The sequence below is a fragment of the Eulemur rufifrons genome, chromosome 3, assembly GCF_041146395.1.
Source record: "Eulemur rufifrons isolate Redbay chromosome 3, OSU_ERuf_1, whole genome shotgun sequence".
Classification (NCBI taxonomy): Eukaryota; Metazoa; Chordata; class Mammalia; order Primates; family Lemuridae; genus Eulemur; species Eulemur rufifrons.
Genome location: NC_090985.1, coordinates 19,484,443 through 19,509,479, shown reverse-complemented (window position 1 = coordinate 19,509,479; position 25,037 = coordinate 19,484,443). Strand labels below are relative to the sequence as shown.

At 41.0% G+C, this 25,037-nt stretch overlaps 1 protein-coding gene across 1 annotated transcript in view; it reads left to right on the top strand.

The window, feature by feature from the left end:
- Positions 1-16,400: 16,400 nt before the first annotated feature.
- Positions 16,401-25,037, top strand: part of OTUD7A (OTU deubiquitinase 7A) — a 98,099-nt gene continuing 89,462 nt past the window's right edge. The window contains exons 1-2 of the mRNA XM_069465815.1: positions 16,401-16,458; positions 18,246-18,400. Of these exons, the coding sequence (XP_069321916.1) occupies positions 18,250-18,400 (151 nt within the window). The 5' untranslated portion in view covers positions 16,401-16,458; positions 18,246-18,249. The remainder of the gene's footprint in view (positions 16,459-18,245; positions 18,401-25,037) is intronic.

Here is a 25,037-nt window from a genome sequence, read left to right as displayed (position 1 = left end):
GCTGCAGCTCAGCTCCTGGACACTCCAGGGCCTGGCTGTGGGGCTAAATGTGGGCGGTAAGCGGATCTCTGTGCCCTAGTGTCCTCGGCCCCGAAACGTGGATGGGATGGAAGTGCCCACCTTACAGGGCTCGGGGAGGGCATGAGAGCTGCTCAGGGCAGCAGCACCTGTGGAGAGTGCTAGAAGCCTCAGTGGTAACAGAAGTCTCATATGTGGGAGGAGCTAGGGCTCTCCTCCCTCTCCTCCCCCACCCCCCTGCCTCAGTTATTAGGATGAGCAGCTGTGCTGTGAGGTTGCAGCACAGCACTGCTTTGGGGTCATTTTGCACTGGATCAGGCTGTGCCCCCAGGAACAGGCCCAGGGAGCAGTGATTCAGTATTTTGGATCAGCTTTTTGTGGTTTTCTTGTGTCAGGGCATCCAGAATTAAGAGTCTATTGTGTCTGCTGAGGGCTTCCCACATGCTAACATTCTATTGGGCACTTCAGACTCCTTTGGCCCCACAACGCTGTGCCCCTGGCCACATCTTGCCACCCAGCTGGGTGACCTGGCAGGTTGGCTGACGCCGTGCCATCCTTCCTCAGCTCTCGGGCCCTCTCCTGGCCTTTCCATCCTGACCAGAGGGCTCTTCCCCAGGGCCCAGGAGAGCTCCAGGGACTGCAGGAGCAGCTGACTGTGCTGAAAAATTTTCTTCTGATATTTCAAAGGATAGGTCCCCACATGACTCACTGCTGTCCCTCAGCTAATCTGGGAATCCTGCGTTCCCACATCTAAGTGGACATCTAACACTGTACATCATAAATGTAAATGGATGCAAAGATATCATTTCTAGCATATTGTAAATAATGACACTTTAAAATAGCATAGGTCTATCACTTTTTAAAAATAGACCAGTAGAATATAAATATTCACCTTTATTTCATTCAAAATACAGGGCCAAGTCCTTCCTTCACCTTGAAATTTTACACTCTTTTGTTTTCTCCCTGAATGTGTATTTCTTTTCCATATTCCCCACAGAACTTTATTATAATTTTCTGCTTGAAAGTCATTACTAACCATTCCATCATATTTCTTTGTATACACATGCATGTGTCTTTATACAGACCTATATTAATACACATATATATGATTAGATATTTCTTATGGATTATCATTTATGGTTTATTATTAGTACATAGTTGATCAAAGCAACATGATTACTTAAAAAATGAAATATAACAGAAAAGTGTCTCTTAATGAGATAGACAACAGAGGGACTCCTGGAGAGACCAGGTGTGAGGAACCACTGATTTGTCCCTTTGTGAGGTGCTGGGGGCTTTCCCACCTGCAGCAGGACACACATGGGAAAGAGGAACCTGCAGGGCAGGCATCTTCCCAACACGTGAATTTTAGGACAGATTTTATATGGAATTTGGGAATTTGGAAGTTGATTATTTAAAAGTTTCCTATGCTCATGTCCCCTTGAAAAACTGGATGTTTTTCCTTAGGGATGTCCAGGGCTTAGTTGGTGACCACTGCCCTGGACTCTCCCTGCTCAGGCCTAGCTCCATCCCTCTGCCAGTTTGGGATAACTTTTTCTGTAACAATTAGCTAAAAGAACGTGGCTGACAAATTAGCAGTGATCATGTAGCACCTTCTTAAGAGGCTGCTTTTTGGCCTGAATGATGAACTTGAGCTCTGGTGTAGATACTGTGAGGGCATTTGTGGTAGGCAGTTTCTGACCCGGTTCCCATTTTTGCCTCCTGACATCCCATCCTCATGCTGTCTCCTGCCCTTGGGCGTGGGCTGGACACAATGACTTGCTCCTAATAAACTGAATGCGGCAGAAGTGATGGGTGTCACTTCCAAGATCAGGCTACAAAGACCGTGACTTCCCTCTTGCTGACTCTCCCAGACTCTTCGCATATGGTTGCTCTGATGAAGCAACTGTCACTTTATGATCTCACCTGTGAAAAGGGCAGAGGGGCAAGGAATGGAGGCTCTTAGTTCAACAGCCATCAAAATAATTCTGCCAATGATCACATACATGAGTGAGCTTGGAAGAGGGAGAACTATGCCCCAGTTGAGCCTCCAGACAAGACTGCAGCCTCAGCTAACATTTTGATTACAATCTTGTGAGAGGTTCTGAGCTAAGCTGCACTCCGATTCCCACCCCACAGAAACTGTGAGATTATAAATATATGTCATTTTACATCCCTAAATTTGGGGGTATTTTGTTTTTTAGCAATGGATAACTAATATAGCACCATGACATTTATAGCGTTGATTATACTTGGATATGTCTTTCTCAACAGAGCCCTCTTTCATCTTCCTCTCCTCCTATCTTCCTTCTTTCTCTCTCCTCCCCTCTCCCCATTCTTTATTTTATTAATCTTCCTTCCTTGATTCCTGTTCCATTTGGGTTCCCCTTTTCTGCAGCTCTGATTGCATCCTTGGCCATTGATAAGAGAGGCTTGAAATCAGAGGCACTTTATTTGTGGGGACAACATACAGTTCAGAAAGAAGTGCCCCATCCTTGGCCAATAGCAAAGGAGTTTTCCTTGTTGAGATCAGCTGCTGCTAACTTGCTGTGACTATTTCCTCCAGGCTGCAAGGCTTAGTCTTTGGTCTTGAGCCAATGCTTAATGTTCGAGTTAAATTGATTTTACCATTCTTTTCTCAGGGGAGTGTGGACAGATACATTTTATGCTGAAAAATGCAATTTTTTTATTCAAACAGCTGATCCTGTAAACTTGGACTTCATAGTCATCAGTTTTAATGTAGAACCAACCTTTTAAAACTTACAAGTTCTTTTGATATGATATGAAAGTTACCAAAAGGCAATCTGAAGAAATGGCACTCCAGAGGGTTTTACTAGGCTTTTAAGGTTATTTGTTTAAGAATATGTTTGCAAATATTAATAAAGACATAAATAACAACAACAACAATAATAATACCTAACCTGTCTGTATTCACTATGTGCTGGACAGTGTGCTTTGTAATGTCCACCACAAGCATATTAAAATAGGAGCTGCAATCCTGATTTTAAAGATGGGGCAGTGAGAACCGGGGGCTAGATTTAAGTTGTCCCCAGGATTTTTGGAACGTCTGTATGGATTTGTATCTGTTTAAGTGTTTCTAGTGACTAAAAGTGAGAACCCAAGGAACCAAAAAAGGAAACAATTAGTATGTTAACTTAGTAGATCATAAGGTTGCCAGGGTATTATAGAAACCTGGGTTGGTCCTTAAAAATCCATCTATATCAGTGTTATCTATATAAAATGTTCAAAGCCATGTGGAGTGATGGATGTATATGGATGTCTTTTTCCTCTTTATTCATTTGTTTGTTTATTTATCTGGGCAAACTAGTTTGTTCTATTTGGAAAGATAGACACTTAGATGAAACACTAAATTTCACCACTCATGGACTTGTAAATATTCAACTAATATGAGCCTATTAAAAAGCCCAACAGCTGAAATTCTCCTGTGCTTATGAAATTTAAATTTTTTTAATGGAAAAGATCTATTGAATCTGCCCCCTTGGTTCCACTTACTGTAAGTAGGCTGCCAACTTTCAAGTATAAACATCCAGCTCACTGGAACTTCTATCCAAACGTCCCTTAGACACCCTCCCCTTCTCTCTCTCACACACACACACAATTATGCAGACGTGTACATACACACACATAGGCACAAACATGCACATATATTCACCCACATGCAACATTAACCACATGCACACTGACATACAGAGTCTCACAAACATACACCCACTTGAACAAATGCACAAACTCACATGGACACAATGCACACACACAAACACACACATGCACATGCTCACACATAGACACCTAAACACACATGTACACATAGCCTATGATCCATTTAAAGTTAATTCTTATATGTAGTGTGAGATGTAGGTTGAAGTTATTTTATTTTATTATATTTTATTTTACATATGAATGTCCGTTTGTTCCAGCACCATTTTTGAAAAGTCTGTCCTTTCTCCATGGATTTTGCCTTTGTGCCTTTTTGCCTTTGTGCCATTCTGCTCCATTGATATATGTGTCCATCCTTTCACCAATATTGTCTTGATCAACAGGAAGCTTATAATGCATCTTAAAAATCTGCTAGTGTGAGTCCTCTAATTTTTCTCATTCAAAATTTTTGGCTAATCTAATTCCTTTATCTTTCCATACAAATTTTAGAATCAGCTTGTCTGTGTCTACAAAGAATCCTTCTGGGATGTTGACAGGGATTGCATTGAATTTATGGATCAATATGAATATAACTGACATCTTACATTTAGTATATCTTACAGTCTGTGAAAACAGTATATCTCTCCATTTATTTAGGTCATCTCTGCTCTCTTTTTTCTGAATTTTGTCAATTTTCCTACAGTTTTAACTTCTGGATTGTGTCCTTGCTGTGTTGTTCTCCAGGTCTATATGTGCCCTGTTCCCTCTGTTTTCTGACTCAGCATTCACTGTCCCTACCCCTCCCCAAATCACACAGAGCCCAGCCTTCAACCTCTTTGCAAAATCCCCAGTGCTCCTGTGGTTTGCAGATGAGCTGTCACTTCTTCAGAGCCTCTCCCACTCTCTCCTCCACTCCAGTCTAGGCGGGGTGCCCTTCCCCTGTGCTTCTGCCCCATCTTGTCTCTCTCATAGCACTAAGCACCGTGTGACATAACTGCTTTAACTTGGTTTTTTAGGCCACCAGCCTGAATACTCTTAGAAGGCAGAGATCGTGCCTGAATTTAGGTTGTATCCCAGGACATAACCCAGAGCTAGGGCTCAGATTATAGTGGTGGGTTATAGGAATGGAGCAATGTGGGAGTGAAAGGAAATAAACAGGGAGGAAACAAACCAGCAGTCATTGAGTCTCCGCACTGTGTCAGGCACCATGACGGGGCCTCGACGAATAAATCAGTTGGTAGACAGAAGTTAGACTGACAGAGAGATAGACAGTCATTAGACAGTGAGACAGACAGACAGAAAGAAAGGTACAGAGGGGAGAAAGAAAGGAGGGAGATAGACATTCAGACAGGTTATGGGTAGATGGGTAAAAGGCAGACAGTCAGATGGATGTATTTGTGGACATATAAATACATATACAGATGAATAAGATAGGTTAAAAGATGAATAGACAGACAGACATAGAGAACCACAGATGGACAGATAGAAAAATAGAGAATTACTAGGATAGAGGGACAGATAAATAGCACAGAGACACATAGACATGCTGACAGTAGACACACAGAAACACATGGGTGGGTAGGTGGGTGGATAGACAGATGGAGATAGATAGAAATGACAGGATGGCAGAAAGACAGAAACATGGATAGTTAGACATCTACCTAGGTAGTAGTAAGACAGACACACTACAAATAGAGAGACAGAGAGACACAGACAGAAAATCTGGAAGGAAGGAAGGCAGACTGACAGTGAGAAAAACAGATGGGTAGATACTAGATAGATGATAGATAATAGGTAGGTAGATGGATGGATGATAGATGATGGATAGATATATAGATGACAGATGATAAATAGGTGAACAATAGAGAGATGATAGGTAGGTAAGTAGGTAGACAGACAGACAACATATAATCAGATAGACAGATAGCCAGACAGAAAAAGGGATAGAAAGATAGGTATGTGGCAGGTAAGTAAGTGGAATGAGAAAGGAAGAGATAGAATATAGATTGCAGATAGATAGATGATAGGTAGGCAGGAAGATAGACAAATATAATATTTTTATTTAAGCTTATTTAAGCTTAACAAAATTCCAAGAGAGATGAGCTATTTTCCCCATGTATAGATGGGGAAGTAGATTCACAGGGGCTTAGTGACTTCCCAAAGACCACACTTGAAGAGAATGGCTTAGCCACAACTCAAGGCTCCCCTCCTTCTCTCCAAGGTTACTGCACAGCCTCCTTGGTCCTCCAGCCTCTGTCACACAGCCTGCCAACCGGAAGGAACCTTTGTGCTCTTCTCTGTTCACGTCTGCTTCCATACTGTAGCTCACACCCTCATCTTTTCTTGTTTATCTTATTTAATAGCTTCAGTGGAAAATTATGCTTGAAATATGGTTTACTACGTGAGCACAGGGCAAGAACTTGGAAGGCCACGAAGTGGAGGTGACCATGCCGCTCCCTCCCTCCTGGGGCCCTCAAGGCCACAGCCAGTGTGTCTTCTGTTTTTTTCTAAATATGAGATCTGTTTCCTTTTAGTATTGTTTAATCACACTGCAACATGTGAATATTCTCAGTGTCAGAGGAATTTCCACGTTGACAGTACAGTGTAGCTCATGTGTTGGATGTAGCCGTTCTCCTGTGGACAAACGATCGTTTTCTGATATTTCCACTGTGCTGCAGGGAACATCCTTAGATGTGCTTCTTTGTGCAAATGAACTGCGTTGCCTCCAGGGAAGATACTGAGTGGTGGCTATGCACGTGAAAAAATAGATACTGAAAACAATGCCCTCAGCTGACCTCACCACTAGCCCCATATGCCCCGACTAGCAGGGTTAAAAACTACCTATTTCATTCCATCACTACGATAAGGACAGTAAAAGAAAAAAAGATAAAGAAAAAACTGCCTATTTACCTCACCAGGACTTGATGTTTTCAGGCTTTTTTTTTTTTTTTTTTTTGTCAATCTGATGCGCAGGGATGTGGGCAGGTGTGGCTCACGGTTATCTTGTAGTTTCATTTGTATTTGCCTCATTATCGCTAAGCTTGATTCTCTTTTCATTTGTTGACTGGTCATTCGAGTTTCCTATAAATGGCACATGCATATAAAATGCTGATTTTTTTGTCAGTTTATATGCTTTATCTTATTTATTTGGGAGTGTCCAGTATGTATTCTGAATGCTAATCTCTTGTTTATCATATATTTTCCAAAAATCTCCTATTCTGTTATATAACTTTGAAATGTTTATGGTATTTTTTTTCTCATTTAGAAGTGTGTTTATCTTTGTTTTTTGCTATTTTCAGTTTTACCAAATTTTTCTTTGATAAGCTTTTGCTTTTCAGCGCTTAAGAAGGCTTTCTCTGTTAAGGTCAACTAAATCCTGAAAAAAACATCCCCCCCAAAATCTTGGTGCTTTAACACACAGTGGCTTTATTTTCTGCCATGCATCAGATTAACGAAGTCAGCAGGAGAGCCCAGCTTCACAAGACCACGTAAGGACTCAAGTTTCCTCCATCCAGTTGCTCCACTGTCCCCTGGGGTCAGAGATGCTCCACTGAATGCCCTACAATGAGCTCACAAGTGAGACATAAGAGAGAGGTGGGGACCCAGTGGGAGGTTGGGGCCAGGAAACGGCCCACATCCCTTCCAGGGCACATTCCATTGACGTGGAACTTAAGTCAGGTGGCCACATGGAGCTGCATGGGACCATGGGCCAGGAAATGTGATCTAGAAACGTAAGGCCAAGGCCAACGTCAGGCAGGGTCTCCAGCACGCTTCCCTGCCTTGAGGTCATGGACATGTTCACCTGTGCTCTTCTCTGCACACTCGCAGTTTTATTTCTTGTCTGTGTGTATTGAATGCCTGTGGATTTGGTGGTCACTGATATGGAGTAGGGCACCTGGCTTTATTTTTTCTGAGTAGATTTCCAACTTGTTTTATAATATGGCTCTATCCCCAGGGGTCTCACAGATTTGGGGTCCCCATGTGTATCATTCTGTCAGCTATGCCTTCAGCTTCATTGAAGATGTTTGTTTTCATAGCACGGGGTCTGGAGCAGTGCTGGCTGCTCAGGGAGGTCAGGGCAGCATCTTTGATGTTCTTCTCACATGTCCCTCATGGGCACAGACCGTACAGCTTCTCACATCACATCACTTCCAGGTGGGGAAAAGCAGAAGGATTCTACACATGCCCCTTTTATTAGGAAAGCAAAATGTTTCCCAAAAGTAGCCTAGCAGGTTGCATTTTGGAGGCTCATGAAGTGGGAAGAACTGGCCACAAGGATACTTTTAGCTGCAAGAAAAATGGGTCACGCAGAGATCAGAATTGTCTGGATTCACTTAGACCAGTGGTTGCTTATTACACGGGGCTGAGCATGTTGCGTCCATGAGAAAGAGCAAATATCTACTGATGAAGAGGAAGGAGAATGGGTAATTAGATAAGAAATTAAGAGTATCTGCCACAATTATATACCAAATTCTCTCTTTCTCTCTCACTTTCTCTCACACACACACACATACACACACACACACCTGCCTTTCCTGTTCTCCTCTGTCTGACCCTGTACCACACGGCTTTACTCATATACTTTTGTGTGTGGTGTGTGACAGGATAAACTTCGGCATCCACTTTGTGCTTCCTCAGAATTGTCTTGGAATTTCTTGCTTATTTATTTTTCCAAGTTTTAGAAACTGTTCCTTAACTTCCATGAAATATTCTATAGTGTTTGTATTCAATTTATTATAAATATTAGAGAGAAATTTTGAAGGAACTATCGTAAAAATATAATCCTCCCATCCATTTATTTAAGTTCTCAATAAAGATTTATTATTTTCTGCAAAAGAAAAAAATAAATACTCCTTTCATTTTTGTTGAGTTTTCCCTATTTAACTTACAAGATTTTTTTTTTTTTTTTTTTTTTGGTGTTGACTATTGTGAAATGATGGATGTTTTTGTTGTTTTTTAAATGCTTAATTGGCTAATGTTAGTATGTAGAAAAAGTATTGATTTTTGGATGTTGATCTTGTTCCAGCCACTTAAAATGTTCTCGTTTGTTCTAATACTTAGTTGTAAGTTTGTTCTGAACTTTAATGGAAGTGATTCTAATATTTTCATTATTAGGTCTGATAATTTCTTTAAGTTTAGGATCAATATCCTTTAATGAGTGAAAAAAAAATGTTTTTTCTTCCATGCCTGGTTCATTTTGAGTTGGTGTAATGAATGAATGTGGGCTTTTTGGCATCTTTTGAGATGATCATATGGTTTTCCTCCTTAAACTTGTGAATATATTAATAGTATGTTGGCATGAGAATCGTGTTTGGCTGTTAGTATCAGAGAGAAGACATTATGGAGGATTTAACAAGAGGGGAATTTGCTTCTCCCTCAGGTGAGCCTGCAATGTGGCATTCCAGGGATGGTTATGGTATCTCCAGACAGCCCCATGTTCCGCCTTAATATCCTCCATTCTCAAGGCCCCAGGTGGTCTCAGCAGCTCCCCAGGGCCCTTCTTTGTCTTTTTATATCTTTTACAACAGTTTGGATTCATTCGCTTATCTTTCATTTTAAGTTTTACATCTATGTTTATAAATGACATTTCCTTTGATTTTCTTTTTTCTGTTGCCTCTTTTCTGGTTTGACATCCAGCTCATTCTATGTTCATCTGTTAATTAGAAGTACATCCAGCTGCAAGTACCCAAACATTCAACTTAATTGGCTTGAACAAATAGGAGTGTTTATGTGAGAAAGATAAGAAGTCCAGGCGTGGGCTGTCTAGGGCTGGTGCAGATGTTCCATGACACATTCAGGGATGGATTTTCTACACACCCAACTTCTGTAGGATTTTTGTCTTCTTGGTTTACACTTCATAGTCCCACAATTGTGGGTGGACTTGCAGATATTATTCCCTTGCTTAAGGCATAAAGAACAGGGAAAGGCAGCATGGGAAAGGGCTATCAATATTTCAGTTAAGCCTGTCCCTTTCCATCATGTAAGCAAATGCTTTCCCATAAACCTGACCCCATTGACTGCTGTTCCTGTCAGGTAGACTGAATCGTCCAGCTTGGTCAATCCAGATTGGTGAATCCCAGGTCAAGGGGAATGAGATTAGCAGTGTCTGGCTTTCACCAATTATGACTCATCCCCATGTGCTAGGAATGTCGTCTGTCTTCTCTGAAATCCAGGGTCTCTATTCTCCCTGTTGAACCAAGATTCTATCCATAAAAGGCGAATGGGCGTAGGGTGAGCAACACCTAAGAGACTGAGTGAGCATCTTCCCATTTCTTTCCATGCTCTGGATGCATGTGTTATCCTGTTACCAAGTTTTTACATCGTTACTTGTTTTCCTGAAGCACATGTCTTCAGAAACTCTCAGTGGCTTCTCACTGGCCTCATAATACTGTCCATCTCCTGTCCCAGGCCACCACCATGACAGGCACCAGCCTTCAGCCCAGTGTCAGGCCCACGGCTCTCCTGGACAGGCAGGCTGTCTGTGCTCTGCACCTCTGCCCATGCTGTTCACCCAGAAACGCCCTCCAAATCATCCCCAAAACTCATCTTCTTCATCATGCCAGGCACAGGGAGCTGTTGATTTCTCCTATTCTAATGGATTTGCTTGTAAATAATATTAGAGTACTGGTTCTAATCTCAGTTGAATTATGGTTCTTTTCCTGTCTACCCATCACAGTGGTGTAGGAAGTTGGGTTTAGTGTTTTCATGTTAATTTTGTTCATTCACTCAGCATATTTTTTATCTGGTGTATTCCAGCTTGGGATGATGATAAGACAAATCAACTATGAACCCCACCCTCCAGAGCAGCCCTCGAAGAGACAGGGAAGGAGGTGGGGAGGTTCGGGTGGCAGCTCACTGCTCAAGACACCCCTTTTACCCCACAATGACAGCAGAGGGCGGCAGTTGTGAAGAGAGTCTAATCCATTATGCTATTTTTTTCCTCATAGAGAAGAACTGAATAAAATGATTGGAGTCAATAGTAGAAGTATAAACCTGATTAGTGAGTTGTTTGTATTTTTTTAAACCCTTGTTGATGGCACATTGGTCTGATTCAGACACATATTTTATGCCAGTGTGACAGCTAGATTTGTGAGGCTGGAGAATAAAAACATAAATCTTTCAAAGCAAGAGAGTCTTGCAAGCATTCCAGTGCTGGAGGCTTAGAATTGTGCAGGGAAGCTCCACTGCAGATTTCCAAGGATGAGATAATGTCTCTGACATTGAGATTCCCTTGAAAGGTGATCATTCCTGGGTGTGGACACATTACACAGTCGCAAGGTTGCATTTCTCTACAAGTCAGAACAATGATCACCATTTTTTGTGGCCTTACAAAGCTCACTTCTACATTCAAGTCCTATCTTTAAAACTAGTGATGATTAATCCTTATGGATTCTTTAGGAATTGTCTATACATGGTCCCCAACTTAGGATGGTTTGACTTACAATTTTTCAACTTTACGATGGGTTTATTGGGACATTAAATGCATTTTCAACTTATCATAAGTTTATCAGTACATAACCCTGTTGAAAACTGAGGAGTGTATCTGTAGTCTTTATGTGAGTTAAAGGCAAGAAGTGGCATGAAAAGAACAGTCTGTAACTCTTTTGGGATCATGAGCCCATGATTCTGACAACAGCTATATACCTGCTCTCATATTAAGAACCCCTAAAGAATTCAGTACATCATTGATCAGTATATCATTTCAATGCACACAAGAGAAAACCTCAGTAGATCCTACACTCAGTATTATTCCCAAAGATGTAAATTTTAGGAAAGACTCTTCTTCCATCTTTTCATATTGGGAGGAAACCATGAAAAGGTGCAGTTGAGTGCTAACTGAGGAAATGTTTTGCTTCTGAACATACGTCTATGCACATAATGTATTTTAAAAGGCACCAGTTGTTTTGACCTGAAAAGTTTTGAAGACACCCTGTTCCATTGTAAAGGGACAGTGTTGTGTGATGGAAGAATGGTGGCATTTGGATCAAAGTGGGTCTATGTGGGAATCGTTACTCTGCCACTGGGCTTTAGTAAAATGGGACAAAGCCACTTTCCCTGTGGAGCTGTCTGAATGAGTGAGTTAACTCACTCATAAAGCACTTAGCACAGTCAGTGTTACCGTGGGCACTCAGCAAGTCAGTACCATTTATTTTCCTCTTTGAGACAGAGGATTGAGTCCCATGGGAAGAATCTCTTTTATTGTTTAACTCCATTCAAATAAATTTGAAAACCACGATAAAATGGGTAAATATCTAGGAAGATATAATGTGACAAACCCTATAGAGATGAAAAGTCTAAACAGAGCAATTTCCATAGGAGAAAAAAATAGGAAAAGTTGTAAAAAACTACCCCTCCAAAGAAGCACCAGGACCAGATTGATTCTTAGTGGAAATTTACCAAACCTTCAAATATCAGATGACCCCAGTGCAGCTTAGGTTAATCCAGAGCATTGGAAAGAAAGCAAAACTTCCAGTTTGTTTTATGTATATATTACTGACTATAAATCCCAACAAAGATTGTGCATAAAAATAAAAACCATAAATCAATCCAGTTCGTTGATATAATGTAAGAATTTTAAATGAAAATTAGCAAACTGGATCAAAAAGCACATAAAAAGAAACACTAATGAATAATTAAAGGAGATTTATTCCACAACTATGAGTGAAATTCAATATTAGGAAGCCCATTTATAGAATGCGTCATATTAATAGATTTTAAGAGAAAAATAGTATGAAAGTCAACATCCATCCATGATAAAACCACTCAGTAGAAGAGGTTTATAGATACCTTTTAAAACTTGTGTGTGTGTGTGTGTGTGTGTGTAGCCCAAAAGCCAATAGCCCGTATCTTACTCACTGTGAAAACAACCAAAGCAAAGATGACCATTACCTCTAATAATATTTAATATTATATTGAATGCATTAATCAGTGCAATCAGGCAAGAGAAAAAAGAGGCTGAAGAAATAGAAATTAAGAGTTAACACAATCTATTTGCATTTGCTGTGATTATATATCTAGAAAAAAAAACAAAAAAACTATGGAAGATTATTGCAAACAGTAAGAATTTAGTAAAACAGCAGCAGATAATAAATTTACACGCAGAAATAAATAGCTTTGATTTCGGTAGGATGAATTGAATGAGTATGTGTGTGATATGCTATCATTCCTGATGTAGTTAAGAACTAGGATGGAGGAGTGAGGAGGAAGTTCACGTGTAAAAATAGGGATGAAGTTAAGTAAAAACTCTGAAGCCTTCAATTTGAATTGGAAATATTAGCATGAACTCAAGATATATTTTGCCTTAAAACAAACATATTTCTTAGCTCTGCTCACCAAAAAGTCCTATAAAACGATGACTAACCCACTTGCAGTGTGTACACCAAGCACCCAAATTGTGGTCTTCAAAAACCATTCTTGCTAAAAAAGACTCATGGTTCCTTAGAGAACTGTTGGGTTCCAGGTCTGAAGCAGTAAATGTACAAATGAAACTTCTTGTCATACCTGATAAAAAAGAAATGGTCAGTTAGACCAGAGTCAAAGCAACTTGATTCAGGGCTCAAGAGCACTTGAAGGGGCTCTCACTGGCCAAAATGAGGACAATTTGAGCATCAATAAAGGTGATGACTGCATCTGTCTTGGATGAATTGAAATGCGTCAAATACCTTCAAATCCGTGAGTGCAAGATGGTATTTCAAAAAAAGAAAAAAATGAATTGATTGCCATTGAAGGAAGCTTGCGAACCAACTCATCCAAGTAAAATGATGAATTGAAAAGTTATAAATAAAGCATTTATCTTGCCTTTTCTATTTGAAGTCTACCACAGGGTGACCAAATAGTAGATTAGTAGAAGTTTGCCCTGATATAAGTATTCCAGCTAACAAATGAAGAAGGAGTAGCAGAATTAGTCCGCATGTGCGACTCCTTGTGTGTTGCTGGGTCTGGGTCAGTGGCTGCCACCGTCACCAGCAGAGACATCTGGACCCTCGATACCACCTAATGAAAGAAGACAGCACCAAAATTTGCCCAAAATTGAACCTGAGTCTGACCAAGTCTTAAATCCAAGTGCTAATTTACAGGAAATACAGAGGGCAGAGGAACGCGTGACATGGCACCACAGGAACAATCCGTAAAAGCCAGATGGCAGAAAACTCTGCAAGAAAAATGATCAGGTTTTCCACAAGCAGAAAGGAAAAAAAGATGGAGGCAAAACCTACAGATTAAAAGGTACATATCAACCAATTGCAATGAGTATATCTTATTTGAATTCTGGTTCCAATGAACTGAAAAACTAAAAATATACAAATTTATAACATTTGAAATCATTGGAAATTTTCACACCATCTGGATATTAACTGCATTAAATAATTATTGTTTATTTTTGGATGTGACAATGGTAATGTGGTTATATTTTAGAAAGTCTTTTAGAGACATATTGAAATATTTCTGGATGACATAATATGTTTTCTGGGATTTGTTTCAAAATAATATGGGATGGGGGAGTGGTTGGAGACAGAGAAGAAACAAGGTTGACCAAGAGTTGATGATTCTACCTAAGTGACAGGTACATTGGCGTTAATTATCCTCTTCTGTCTACATTTATGCATATTTAATTTTTTTTGCTGGAAAAGTATTTTTAAAATATTAATATGTACCATGGCTTAATTCTGTGCTTTCCTTGTCAGCCAAAAAATCTAAGCTTACGAGTATAGCAATTGGGGCATTAAGATGCCATTTACAAATTTTAGCCTCTCACTTTCCCATGGTAGTTAAACCATCTGGTGTCCACCTGTGCGCTGAGAGCTGCACTGGGCCCAGCCGTGGGCCCTAGATTAAAAGGTGTGCCTCACTCCACCCAGAGCACCTGCTGGACAAGTGGAAGGGTGCAGTGCCCACTGTAAGCCTCCTCAGAGCCCCAGGTCCAAGTGGTGGGTTCTGGGATGCCTGCCACTGCCATTGGAGCTTCCCCCAAATGCCAGGAAGGCACAATACTGGGCATTTGAGAGTATCAGCTTCACTGAGGGAGAGAATAAGGGTGGCGGTGGCCCTGCAGCAGTGCAAAATGATTTTCATGCAGGCCCGTCTGTCACTGTCAGACCAGGCCTGTCTTCTTATTCCTTAGTAAGAAGCCCCTCCCCTCCTCATCCAGGGCTTTTAGGTTGAGTTTCCTGTAGAAATTGCTTTGTCACAGCCAAAATTACTCTCAGACCCATCTTCATCTCTAGCTTGTGTTGTGGGAGTTAAATAAAGTAATATATGTGACCCAGCTTTGAAAGTGATAACGTGCTCTATGCACATGAATGCTCTGCAGAGCCAAACTTCCCAGGACTCTTGCCTCCCGCACTGGAAGGCACTGGGCTCTCTTAATTTTCCTCTGAACCATGAAAATGCCCTGGAAGATGTGTTTCATAATGTGACATCCACAGAAACCTGTGTCCCCAAGTTCACCACACTTGCCTGAGGTCACAGTGGCAGTTGGCAAGGGATGGACCAAAGCCAACTCCAAGAAAAAGAAATGTTGGCATCTGAGTCCTATGTCCCGTTCATTTCACCGATGGAGCCCATATGTCTGTAACCCCTCCCAGGGTGGGCTTCCACACCAGGCAGGATGAGATTAAAGCATGCCTGACCCTCTTTTCTATGTTATCATTCACAGTAGGGATGCCTGAGCCGGGGCAGCAGGCAAGGATGGCTAAGGTGGCAGGCGCGGCGTTAGGTTTAAGCTATATATCTTGAAGTGGAGATGCACAGTGTGCTTTTCATACATAAAACATTCATTTTAAGCCCACCCTTCAATTGCTATGTACATGAAAGACAAGATACAGAGGAGACAGGGGCACAAATCTTCACCCCTACACTGGTGAAAGCTTGTCAAGTTCACAGCACGGCAACCTGGTGTAAGTACAAAGCTGCCCAGACTGCATCATTCACAGCAGCCAAGAGATGGACCAACCTGAGCATCCAAAGATGGATGGATGGATCAAGAAAATGGGGTCTGTACTGAAATATTATTCAGCCTTAGAAAGGAAGGAGATTCGGACACGTGCTGCTGTTGCATGGACCCTGAAGACATCATGCTGAGAGGAATAAACCAGTCACAAAAGGACAAATACTGTGTGGTTCCACTTACACGAGGTCCCTAGGGCCGTCAAAATCATAGAGACAGAAAGTAGAATGTGGGTGTCAGGGGCTGGGGGAGGGGAGAATGGGACATTAGTGTTTAATGGGTGCAGAGTTTCAAATTGGGGAAGATGAAACAGCTCTGGGGATGGATGGTCGTTGTGGTCACACAACAGTGTGAATGTGCTTAATGCCACTGAACCACACACTTAAAAATGGTTAAAATTGTCAATTTCATGCTATGTATGTTTTACCACAATAGCTAAGATTCAATGTATTGATATGATATTTACTCGTAAAGTTGCAAACAGCTCTGTAACAGTGAAGTGATACTCACTTGAAATACAACCACTTGCTAACACGAGGAAAGCTGAGACACCCTTGTAGGCCACCTGCGTGGGAGATGGGGCCAGCTGGCAGGCAGGGGGTAGGGGCCCAGGACGGCAGGGGACATGCCTTGGGCAATGGGCCCCGACCCAGGTGCAGTCTCCTGTGACAAGAAACAAAGCCCTCAGCCTCAGTCCGAGGGTAAGGACAGTAACATGCTCTTGTTCTCTGATTCGTTCCCCAGGTGGCAGTGACAAAAGGAGAGACTCTCCCGGCCGCGGCGCTGGTGCATGGAGAGAAGGAAGAAGGCAATTTCCTAATTGGTCCCACATACACCAGGTCAAATAATTTTCTTACTTTCTAGCCACACTGACCAAAAATTACACCCAAGTAGGAGCTGTGTGTGCAAGATGGGATAATCACAGTGAACGTCCCCGAGGTTACAGACCTCGCTGCCCGAGCCCCTGGGTCCTCATGATCTTGCACGTTAGATGTCCTGTGTCCTCCTTTCTTACAGAGGCACGGGAGGGCTCAGAGGCATGAAGCACTGTGTCACAGACAGCTGGGGACAGAGCTGGGCTCAAATTAGCCCGGTGTGCCCAGCTCTAAAGCAGGAGCAACTGCCACAGAACCCACCCCACTGAGCAATGCCCATCCATGGTTATCTCCAAAGAAGGAACAAAGGACAGGCATTAATAGCATGAGATTCAAACTCTCCCCACAGTGTGTAAAATTAATTACGTGCTTGCTAGTAAAAAATTTTCCATCATCTGTACTGGGGTCAGCAAGCTTTTTCTGTAAAGGTCCAGAAAGTAAACCTTTCCTGTTGCGTGGGCTTTATGGTGACTGTTTTAACTGCTCTACTCAGCCATGTGCAAAAACAGCCATAGACAATATGAGTGGGCGTGGCTGTGTTTCAGTAAAACTTTACTTACAAAAACAGGTGGTGGACACTACGTGGCCCATGGGCCATAATTTGCCGACCCCTTAGCTATACAAACAGAAGGCTGTTCTTGCAGTGTGTCAGCCATGACTGGATACTGCCAAGGGGCCCAGCACGGTTCACCAGTGTGAGTCACTCCGGCTTGTAGTTTTTCTCAAGAAACTGGCTGCTACAGTCAGCTGGGGTCAAGCTGCCAGAAGTCCAATATACTCCTCTGGCTGGGATTTATTCTGCTTAGGAAATCTGACTTCTTTAAGAAAGTTGTTGGATTGTTACTATGAATATGACAACTCTTAGAGAGATGGCACATAGTTTAGTAGTCATCTTCAGCAAGTTTGGTATTTCAAACAACTGTGGATTAACCTGGAATCTTTCCTAATAGCGGGTGAGGGGTGAGGGTTGAGGGGGTGGGATGGTGCATTGATAAAGGCATAATTGGGATATGGAGGGTAAGGCACGTTCCACTGTGGAAGTGTTACATATCTGTACAACTCAGAAGAGGATTTGAAATCTAGTGACTCTAAGTGTACTCAGGTATTTTGAAATTTTTTTTAAAAAATCTATTCATTTTCCCCCATTGGTTATTAAAATTGATAGAACATAAGATGAAAAGCACTAGAATTGGTGGTGATCCCTTGCCTTAGTCTATCCGGGCTGCTACATCAAAAGACCATGGACTGGGTGGCTTATGAACAACAGGAATGTATTTCTCACAGTGCTGAAGGCTGGAAGTCTGAGATCAAGGCGCCAGCAGAGTTGGTGCATGATGAGGGCCCATTTCCTGCTTCATAGATGGCACCTTCTCACTGTGTCCTCACATGGCGGAAGGGAACTCTCTGGGGTCTTTTATAAGGACACTAATCCCATTTATGAGGGCTCCACCCTCAAGATCTAATCGCCTCCCAAAGGCCCCACCTCCTAATACTATTACATGGGGGTTAGGTATCAACATGTGAATTTGGAAGGTTACAAACATTCAGACCATAATACCCTTCTCTCACATGGCATGTAGAAAGGGATGATATTTTAGTTTGACTTTTATAATGTTTTGCATGAAGAATAAAGTAGTTGGCCCAAACTGGTTCAAAAATGTGTAACAGCAGGTGGGAGCGGTTCCTTCTGTCCGCTGGATCACATCTGTTTCCATCGGTGAGTAAGATGCCTTTCCTCTTCCTTCCTGCAGATGGATGGTTTCTAGCCTGCTTCCAAACCCCACCTCAGCTGAGTGTTGGGCAGCACTTCTACATGATCATATGACTCTTGATATGGACGCAGTCCTGTCAGACTTTGTTCGGTCCACGGGGGCAGAACCTGGTCTGGCCAGAGACCTGCTGGAAGGTAAGCCCACCTCCTTGTCCCCCCACAGCATCCTCAGGGGCATAACCACCTTCCAGATAAGAAGATAAGATTTCCGTTCCCTGACAACAGTTGTACTTGGATGGTATTTGGGCTCTTTCAAAAGTCACAGAAAGTGTTGGTGATGAAATTATTTTGGGCATGAAATAAATGGCCCAACTCTCTTCAATGAAATTGCAGAAGGCACTAATTGGGCTTTGCCTTATGTTAAATCTTATAGGTATTGAGTAAAAATTGATACATACTTGTTTTTCAAGAAAATATATTTATTATTTTTTTATTTATTTATTTATTTATTTTTTTCAATTTAATTTTACAGAATCAAAGAGTCTAACAGTATATCTTGTTAGATACAGTATGTCCTCATAATGTATACATTATTTCTTGTACAATGATATGAAATAATATGGGAAATATTCATGATAAATTATTAAGTGAACAGTGCAAGTTAAAAACAATAGTTTCATATTTTTTAGTAGAGCAGAAATTATAAAACATTTAAGAAAATACTTTTATTGGAGACCTTAGTTTTATATCTCTGTCTTAGCTGAGAGAAAAATAATGATACCTTAGGCCAAAGTTTTTTGTGAAAAAAACCAGCAACTAGTTGGGAAGTAGTTGGGAATAATTCACAAGCAAGAAGGCAACATTCATCTTATTACTTTTCAAGTAGATGTCATTTGCTGCATGAAAAAATGCGCCCTGTCCATATATATGATGTTTTTGGATATTTAGCTATAATCATAATGGAGTAAAAATTAAAGTTCCTTTCTCTAAAATGGATTTACTTTATTTATTTATTTATGTTTGGGAGTAGTGGTACCAGGAGGAGAGGTGGGAAGAGCCAGTTACAACTTCTCAAGACAGTCAGATGTGTGGGAGGAGAGAATTTTCTAGTGATTACTCTTTGCTTCACATGTATAAACTGCAATGTGTGGAGTTAGTAAATACTTTGTCAACCATTTTAAGTCACAGTGATTGTTTAAGACACTTAGGGAAGAATATGAATTATTGTATGTCTGTATAAGTGGAGATGACTATTGAATCCTACTGAAAATTAAGAACCACCTCTTGGAGGATTAAGAGAAAACGGTAATGGCAATGGCATAGCTTTTACATTTCCCTCATCCTCCCAGAATTTCAAACCAACTCAGGGTTTAGAATCAAATAGCTCAGAGAATTTTTTTTTTTTTGAGATGAAAACATACACCCATACTTTGGGTAGCCTTTTTTTGACCTTCTCAGTTGAGATGCGGTATTCTCAACCCTGCACTGATAGATAATTTCCTATGAAAACTTCATTCCACATAGTATGACATCAAGTCTTGTTACACATTTATTAGCTTCCTCCTTTTTAACAGAGTGAAGAGTATAAATCCAAGACCAAAATTTTTCTTTTCTTCCTTCCTTCCTTCCTTCCTTTCTTCCTTTCTCTCTTTATTTCTTTCTTTCTTTTCTCTCTCCCTCTCTCTCCCTCTTTTTGTAATCTATGGGAATCAAAATGTAATTCTCACTTCCTGCTAATCATGTTATCTAATGTCTCCCTGCCAGTTTCCACAGTTTTTATTAATTTCAGTGGGCAGCAGCGTGGAGAAGTAGGTTGACAGTGAGATCTGAGTTTGAGTCCAGACTCAGCCACTTACCAGCTATGAGACAGAGGGCAAATTATTTTACTTGCCTTAACCTCAGATTTTTTTCTATAAATTGAGCCTAACCTGCCTTACTAGGTGATTGTGAATATTAGAAGTTGTGATGTAAAGTGCCTGGTGACGTACACAGCATGTAGCAGATGCTCAAAAAACCAGTAGATCATCATACTTGTGGTTGCCGTCATTGTAACTAGCACTGACATTGATATCAGTTTCCAGACAGCCTAAATAGGAAGCGAGAGTTGTCATTTTTTTTTTTTTGCTTAAATTTATCTTTCAAATTAAAAGACAGAAAAAATGACCCTTTCATGTCCAGTTCTGTGAGTTTTAACACATATATAGATTTGTGTTATTATTACCATTATCAGGACACAAAAGCCCTTCATCACCTCCAGATTCTCTGTCCTGCTATCTTTTATGGTCAGACCATTTCCCACCCCATCCATGGTAACTGCTACTCTATTTTCTCTTGTTAGTTTTGTCTCTTTGCAAGAAAGTCACATAAATGGGGTCACATAGAGCCTCATCTTCTGAAATAGCTTCTTTTACTCAGCATAATTATTCTGAGATTCATCACACTTGTGTGTCAATAGTCTGTTCCTTTTCACTGCTGAGTAGTATTCCTTTCTGTAGCTGCATCACAGTATTTTTTGTCCATTCGTCTGTTGAAGGGCACTTCAGTTATTTGCAATTTTTGGCAGCTATGATTAGAGCTTCTGTGAACATTTAAGAACAGTGTTTTTATGAACATAGTTTTAATTATTTTAGGGTAAATTCAAAGGGGCAGGATCATTGGTTCACATGGCAAGTGTTTGTTAACTTTGTAAGAAACTGCCAACCTGTTTTCCAGAGTGATGTCCGATTTTGCATTCCCACCAGCAATGTGTGAGAGTTCCAGCTGCTCCACATCCTGGCCAGCACTTGGTATTTCTTTCTTTTTTTTTTTAATTTTAATTTTAGCCATTCTGATAGGTGTGTGATGGTATTTCTTAATGTTTTGATTTTCATTTTCCTAATATCTAATGATGTTGAAATTTTTATGTTATTATTTTCTATCCATACATTCTCTTTTGTGAAATGTCTGTTCAAGCTTTTTGCCTATATCTAAACTGAGTTGTTTTCTTATACTTGAGTTTTGAGAGTTCTTTATATACTGAGTACAAATCCTTTCTCAGATATGCAATTTGCAAATATCTTCTCCCAGTCTGTTCTTGACTTTTCATTCTCTTAATAGTGCCTTTTGCAGAGAAAATTTTAAATTTTGATTCAGTCCAACTCATATTTTTTTCTTTTATGGATCATGCTTTGGGTGACTTTTCTTGTGAATTTTTGCAGAACTCCACGTCATGAAGATTTTCTCCTATGTGTGGTCTCTTCAAAGTTTTATACTTTTATGTTTTACATTTAGATCCATTTAAGTTGATTTTTGTATAATGTGGGAGATTTTAGTTGAGGTTCATTTTTATGTATGTGGATATCCAATTGTTTCAAAATCATTTGTTGAAAATATTATCATTCCTTCATTGGTTTGTGAATTGCCTTCACACATTTGACAGAAACCAACTGAGCCTATGTGTGGGGATCTACTTCTTGACGCTGGTCCTGTTCCATTGATCATATATCTATTCTTTTGCCAGTACTGCTCCAGACTTCTTACCATAGCTTTGTAGTGAGTTTTAAAATCAGGCCATCTGATTCCTCTAAATTTATTCTCATTTTCAAAAATGTTTGAACTATTCTATTTACTTTGCCTTTCCATAAGAATTTTAGGATTAGCTTACCTCTATCTATAAAATATCCCTCTGGGATTTTGGTTGAAATTATGTTAAATCTATAAGTCAATCCTAACTATGTTGTGTCTTCTGATCCACAAAGTATAGCCATACTTTCCATGTATTTAGACCTTCTTTGAGTTCTTTCATCAACATTTTATAGTTTTTAGCATATAGATCCTATACATGTTTTTGTTAGATTTATATATCTAGGATTTTTTTAAATTGCTATTGCATATGGTATTTTTTAAATTTCAGTTTCAATTATTCATTGCTAATATATGGAAGTATAATTTATTTTTGTGTCTTGATCTTGTATCCTGCAATTTTGCTACAGCCAAACTCAATTATTTGTTGTAAGAGGGCTGTGTGTGTGTGTGTGTGTGTGTGTATTCCTTGGGATTTTCTACGTAGATAATCATGTTGTCTCCGAATAGAGACAATTTTATTTCTTCCTTCCCATTCTGTATGACATTTTATTTTTCTTGACTTATTTCACTGACTAGGACTTCCATTAAAGTGTTGAATAGGAATGGTGGAAAAGAACATTCTTACCTCGTTCTTAGTCTCAGGGGAAAGCATTCAGTTTCTTACCATTAAGCAGAGCGTTGGCTATAGGTTGTTGTAAATGCTCTTTATTAGGTGGAGGAAATTTCTCTCTATTCCAGGTTCTCTGAGAGTTTTGTAATGGATAGATATTGAATTTCTTAAATGTAGATCGAGTGGAGTTTTGCTTTACACTGTTAAAATACTAGATTGTACTGATTTCCTTCCAGTCGTACATCAGCCTTTCAGCCCTTTCTTTCAATGTTTCTCTGCTCCATGTTTTTCTCCTCTCCTCTGAGACTCAGATGACATAAGGGTAAGAACTTTTGTTACTGTTTCACAGGTCCCTATGGTTCTGTTAATTTTCTTTTTCAACCTTTCTTCTATCTGTTGTTCAGATTACTTTCTATTGATATATTTATAAGTTTACTAATTCTCTGTCATCTCCTGTTATTGAACCTATCCAGTGAGTTTTTTGTTTTAGTTATTGAATTTTCTCATTTCTAACATTTCCACTTGGTTCTTCTTTATATCTTCCATTTCTTTGAGAGACTTTCTATATTTTTCAAGAGTGTCCTCACTTACTTGTTGGAAAATACTTGTAAAAACTGCTTTAGAGTCTCTGTCAAATAATTCTAATATCTCTTTCATCCCAAAGCAGCTGCTGAGATTTCTCTAGGTTTTTTGTTTGTTTGTTTGTTTGTTTGTTTTTTGTATTCTGAGCAAATTTGAATTATATCCTAGGCATTTTAAATATTGTGTTTTGAGATACCAGTTGTTAAAATCTTACAGTGAATATTGTTATTTTAGTTTTAGAAGATAATCTCCCCAGTTGTGTTCACACCACAAGTTCCACGATCCCTAAGACCTCTGTGGGTTGTGGTTCCAACAAAAAAGTCTGAGAAGCGCCATTTGGCTCCGTCTCTCATGTGTGCCACTTGGTGGCCAGCCTGGGGCTCTGGCAGTAGCGTAGCCCATATTTCAATACTCAAAGTCTATGTCATCTCTTTACCGTCAGATCCACGCTTGTAGAGCTCAAGGGTAAGCCCAGGAGTTCATGAGCAACGTTAAGGGGTTGCTCTCCCAAACTCCTGCCTCACCGTACCCTTCTCAATCGTTTCTGGAACCTGGGCTCCACTGGTACGGCCCTCCAGCCAGCTAGGGGAGGTGGGGGTCCATTTAGCCCACTCTCTGGCGCGCTCGACTTGCCTGCACCATGTCAGAGCTAAGCAGCCAGAAGCCAGAGAGAGAAAAAAAGCACTGGGCTTGTCCCCACCATCTGGGGACCATAGACCCTCTGACTGGAGAGGAAGTTTCCCTGCCCTGATAGTTTTAATTTCCCGCCATCCACCACTGGGGCCACAGAATTGTTTGAGGTCTAGGGCACAGGGAACTGAGAAAAAAAAATTAGAAGAAAAAGAACGAAAGATAAACGAGGGATTTCCATACTTGCTGTGAACATCAGAGACCCCCTTTCCTGCTTCTTGAGCCAGAGCTGGTACGCTTCTCCTGGAACTCACGGCTACTGTGGGTTTGGGCTGCACTGATCTCACACTGGGGACGGCGGAGGGAAGACGTGTTGGACTCGCCAGAGGTTCTGTGGCACCGTGCACGGTGGGCTTCCTCCTCCACCCGCGTGCTGCTGCTTTCTGCCCTGCGCCCAGCGGCTGCCCCACGCGCTCTGCCCGGGGGTCACGGCTGTGCTCGGCAGGAGAGGGGGTCGCTTACTCATCTCATCCGGGGCTGCATCCTGCCTTCTGTTCTCACAAGCGACGGGACTGCGATTCCACGTGTATGATGAGTTCTTTAAGGCATCAACATTTTTTAGTTTAAGATCTCTCTAAAAGCCAGTGTTTCAGAGAATGGGATATTTTCATCGTGAGGCCTCGGAAAGGTGTGTGCTGGGAGGGTGTAAATAACGTAGAAACTGAGAGGGGGAAAGTCTAAAGGGAAAGAAAATCTCAGTGATGGCAGCAGCTGGTGGAAGGTAGGGTCCTCTCTGTAGTACTTTTGTAATTTCTTAGGAATACTTTTTATGATGTATTTCAAAATGGAAAGTTTTAAAAAATAAAAATAAAAACACCACAATAATGGGAATCCCGGTACAAAACAGGGTGGCCTTTGAGAAGAAAGAGCACAGAGGCTGGTAACGACCCTCGTAAAGAGGCAAGGTCAAATCGTAAAGAGGCAAGGTCAAAGACAGGAAGACACAGAGAACGTGAGTGCTGATCTGCCTCCAGACGGAAGGGCAGCCTTGCCTGTTCTCCTGCTTTCTTCCTGCCTGCCCTTTGCGCGATCCCAAAGGGGTCCCTCCCAAACAAATTCAGGTCAGGTGACTTCTTTTCCCAGAATTCTTTGATGCAGAATAAACTCCTCTACCTGGTACTCACGTCCCCTCACCATCTGGCCTGTTCCATCCCTTGCACGTCACGGCCCACTGCATTCTTCCACCACCGCTTTCCCCAGACACAGCAGCCACCTCTGTGCCCGCTGCCAGCATTGCCCACTCCCCTGCACACACTCGTCTCCCTGTTGAAATCAGCTTCTCCTCCAAGATGCATCTTGAGCTCCTGGACAGCAGGGACCAGACACATCTAGTCACTCGACAGAGTGGTCCAGCTGCTAGGGGTACAGCAATGAGCAACCAGACAA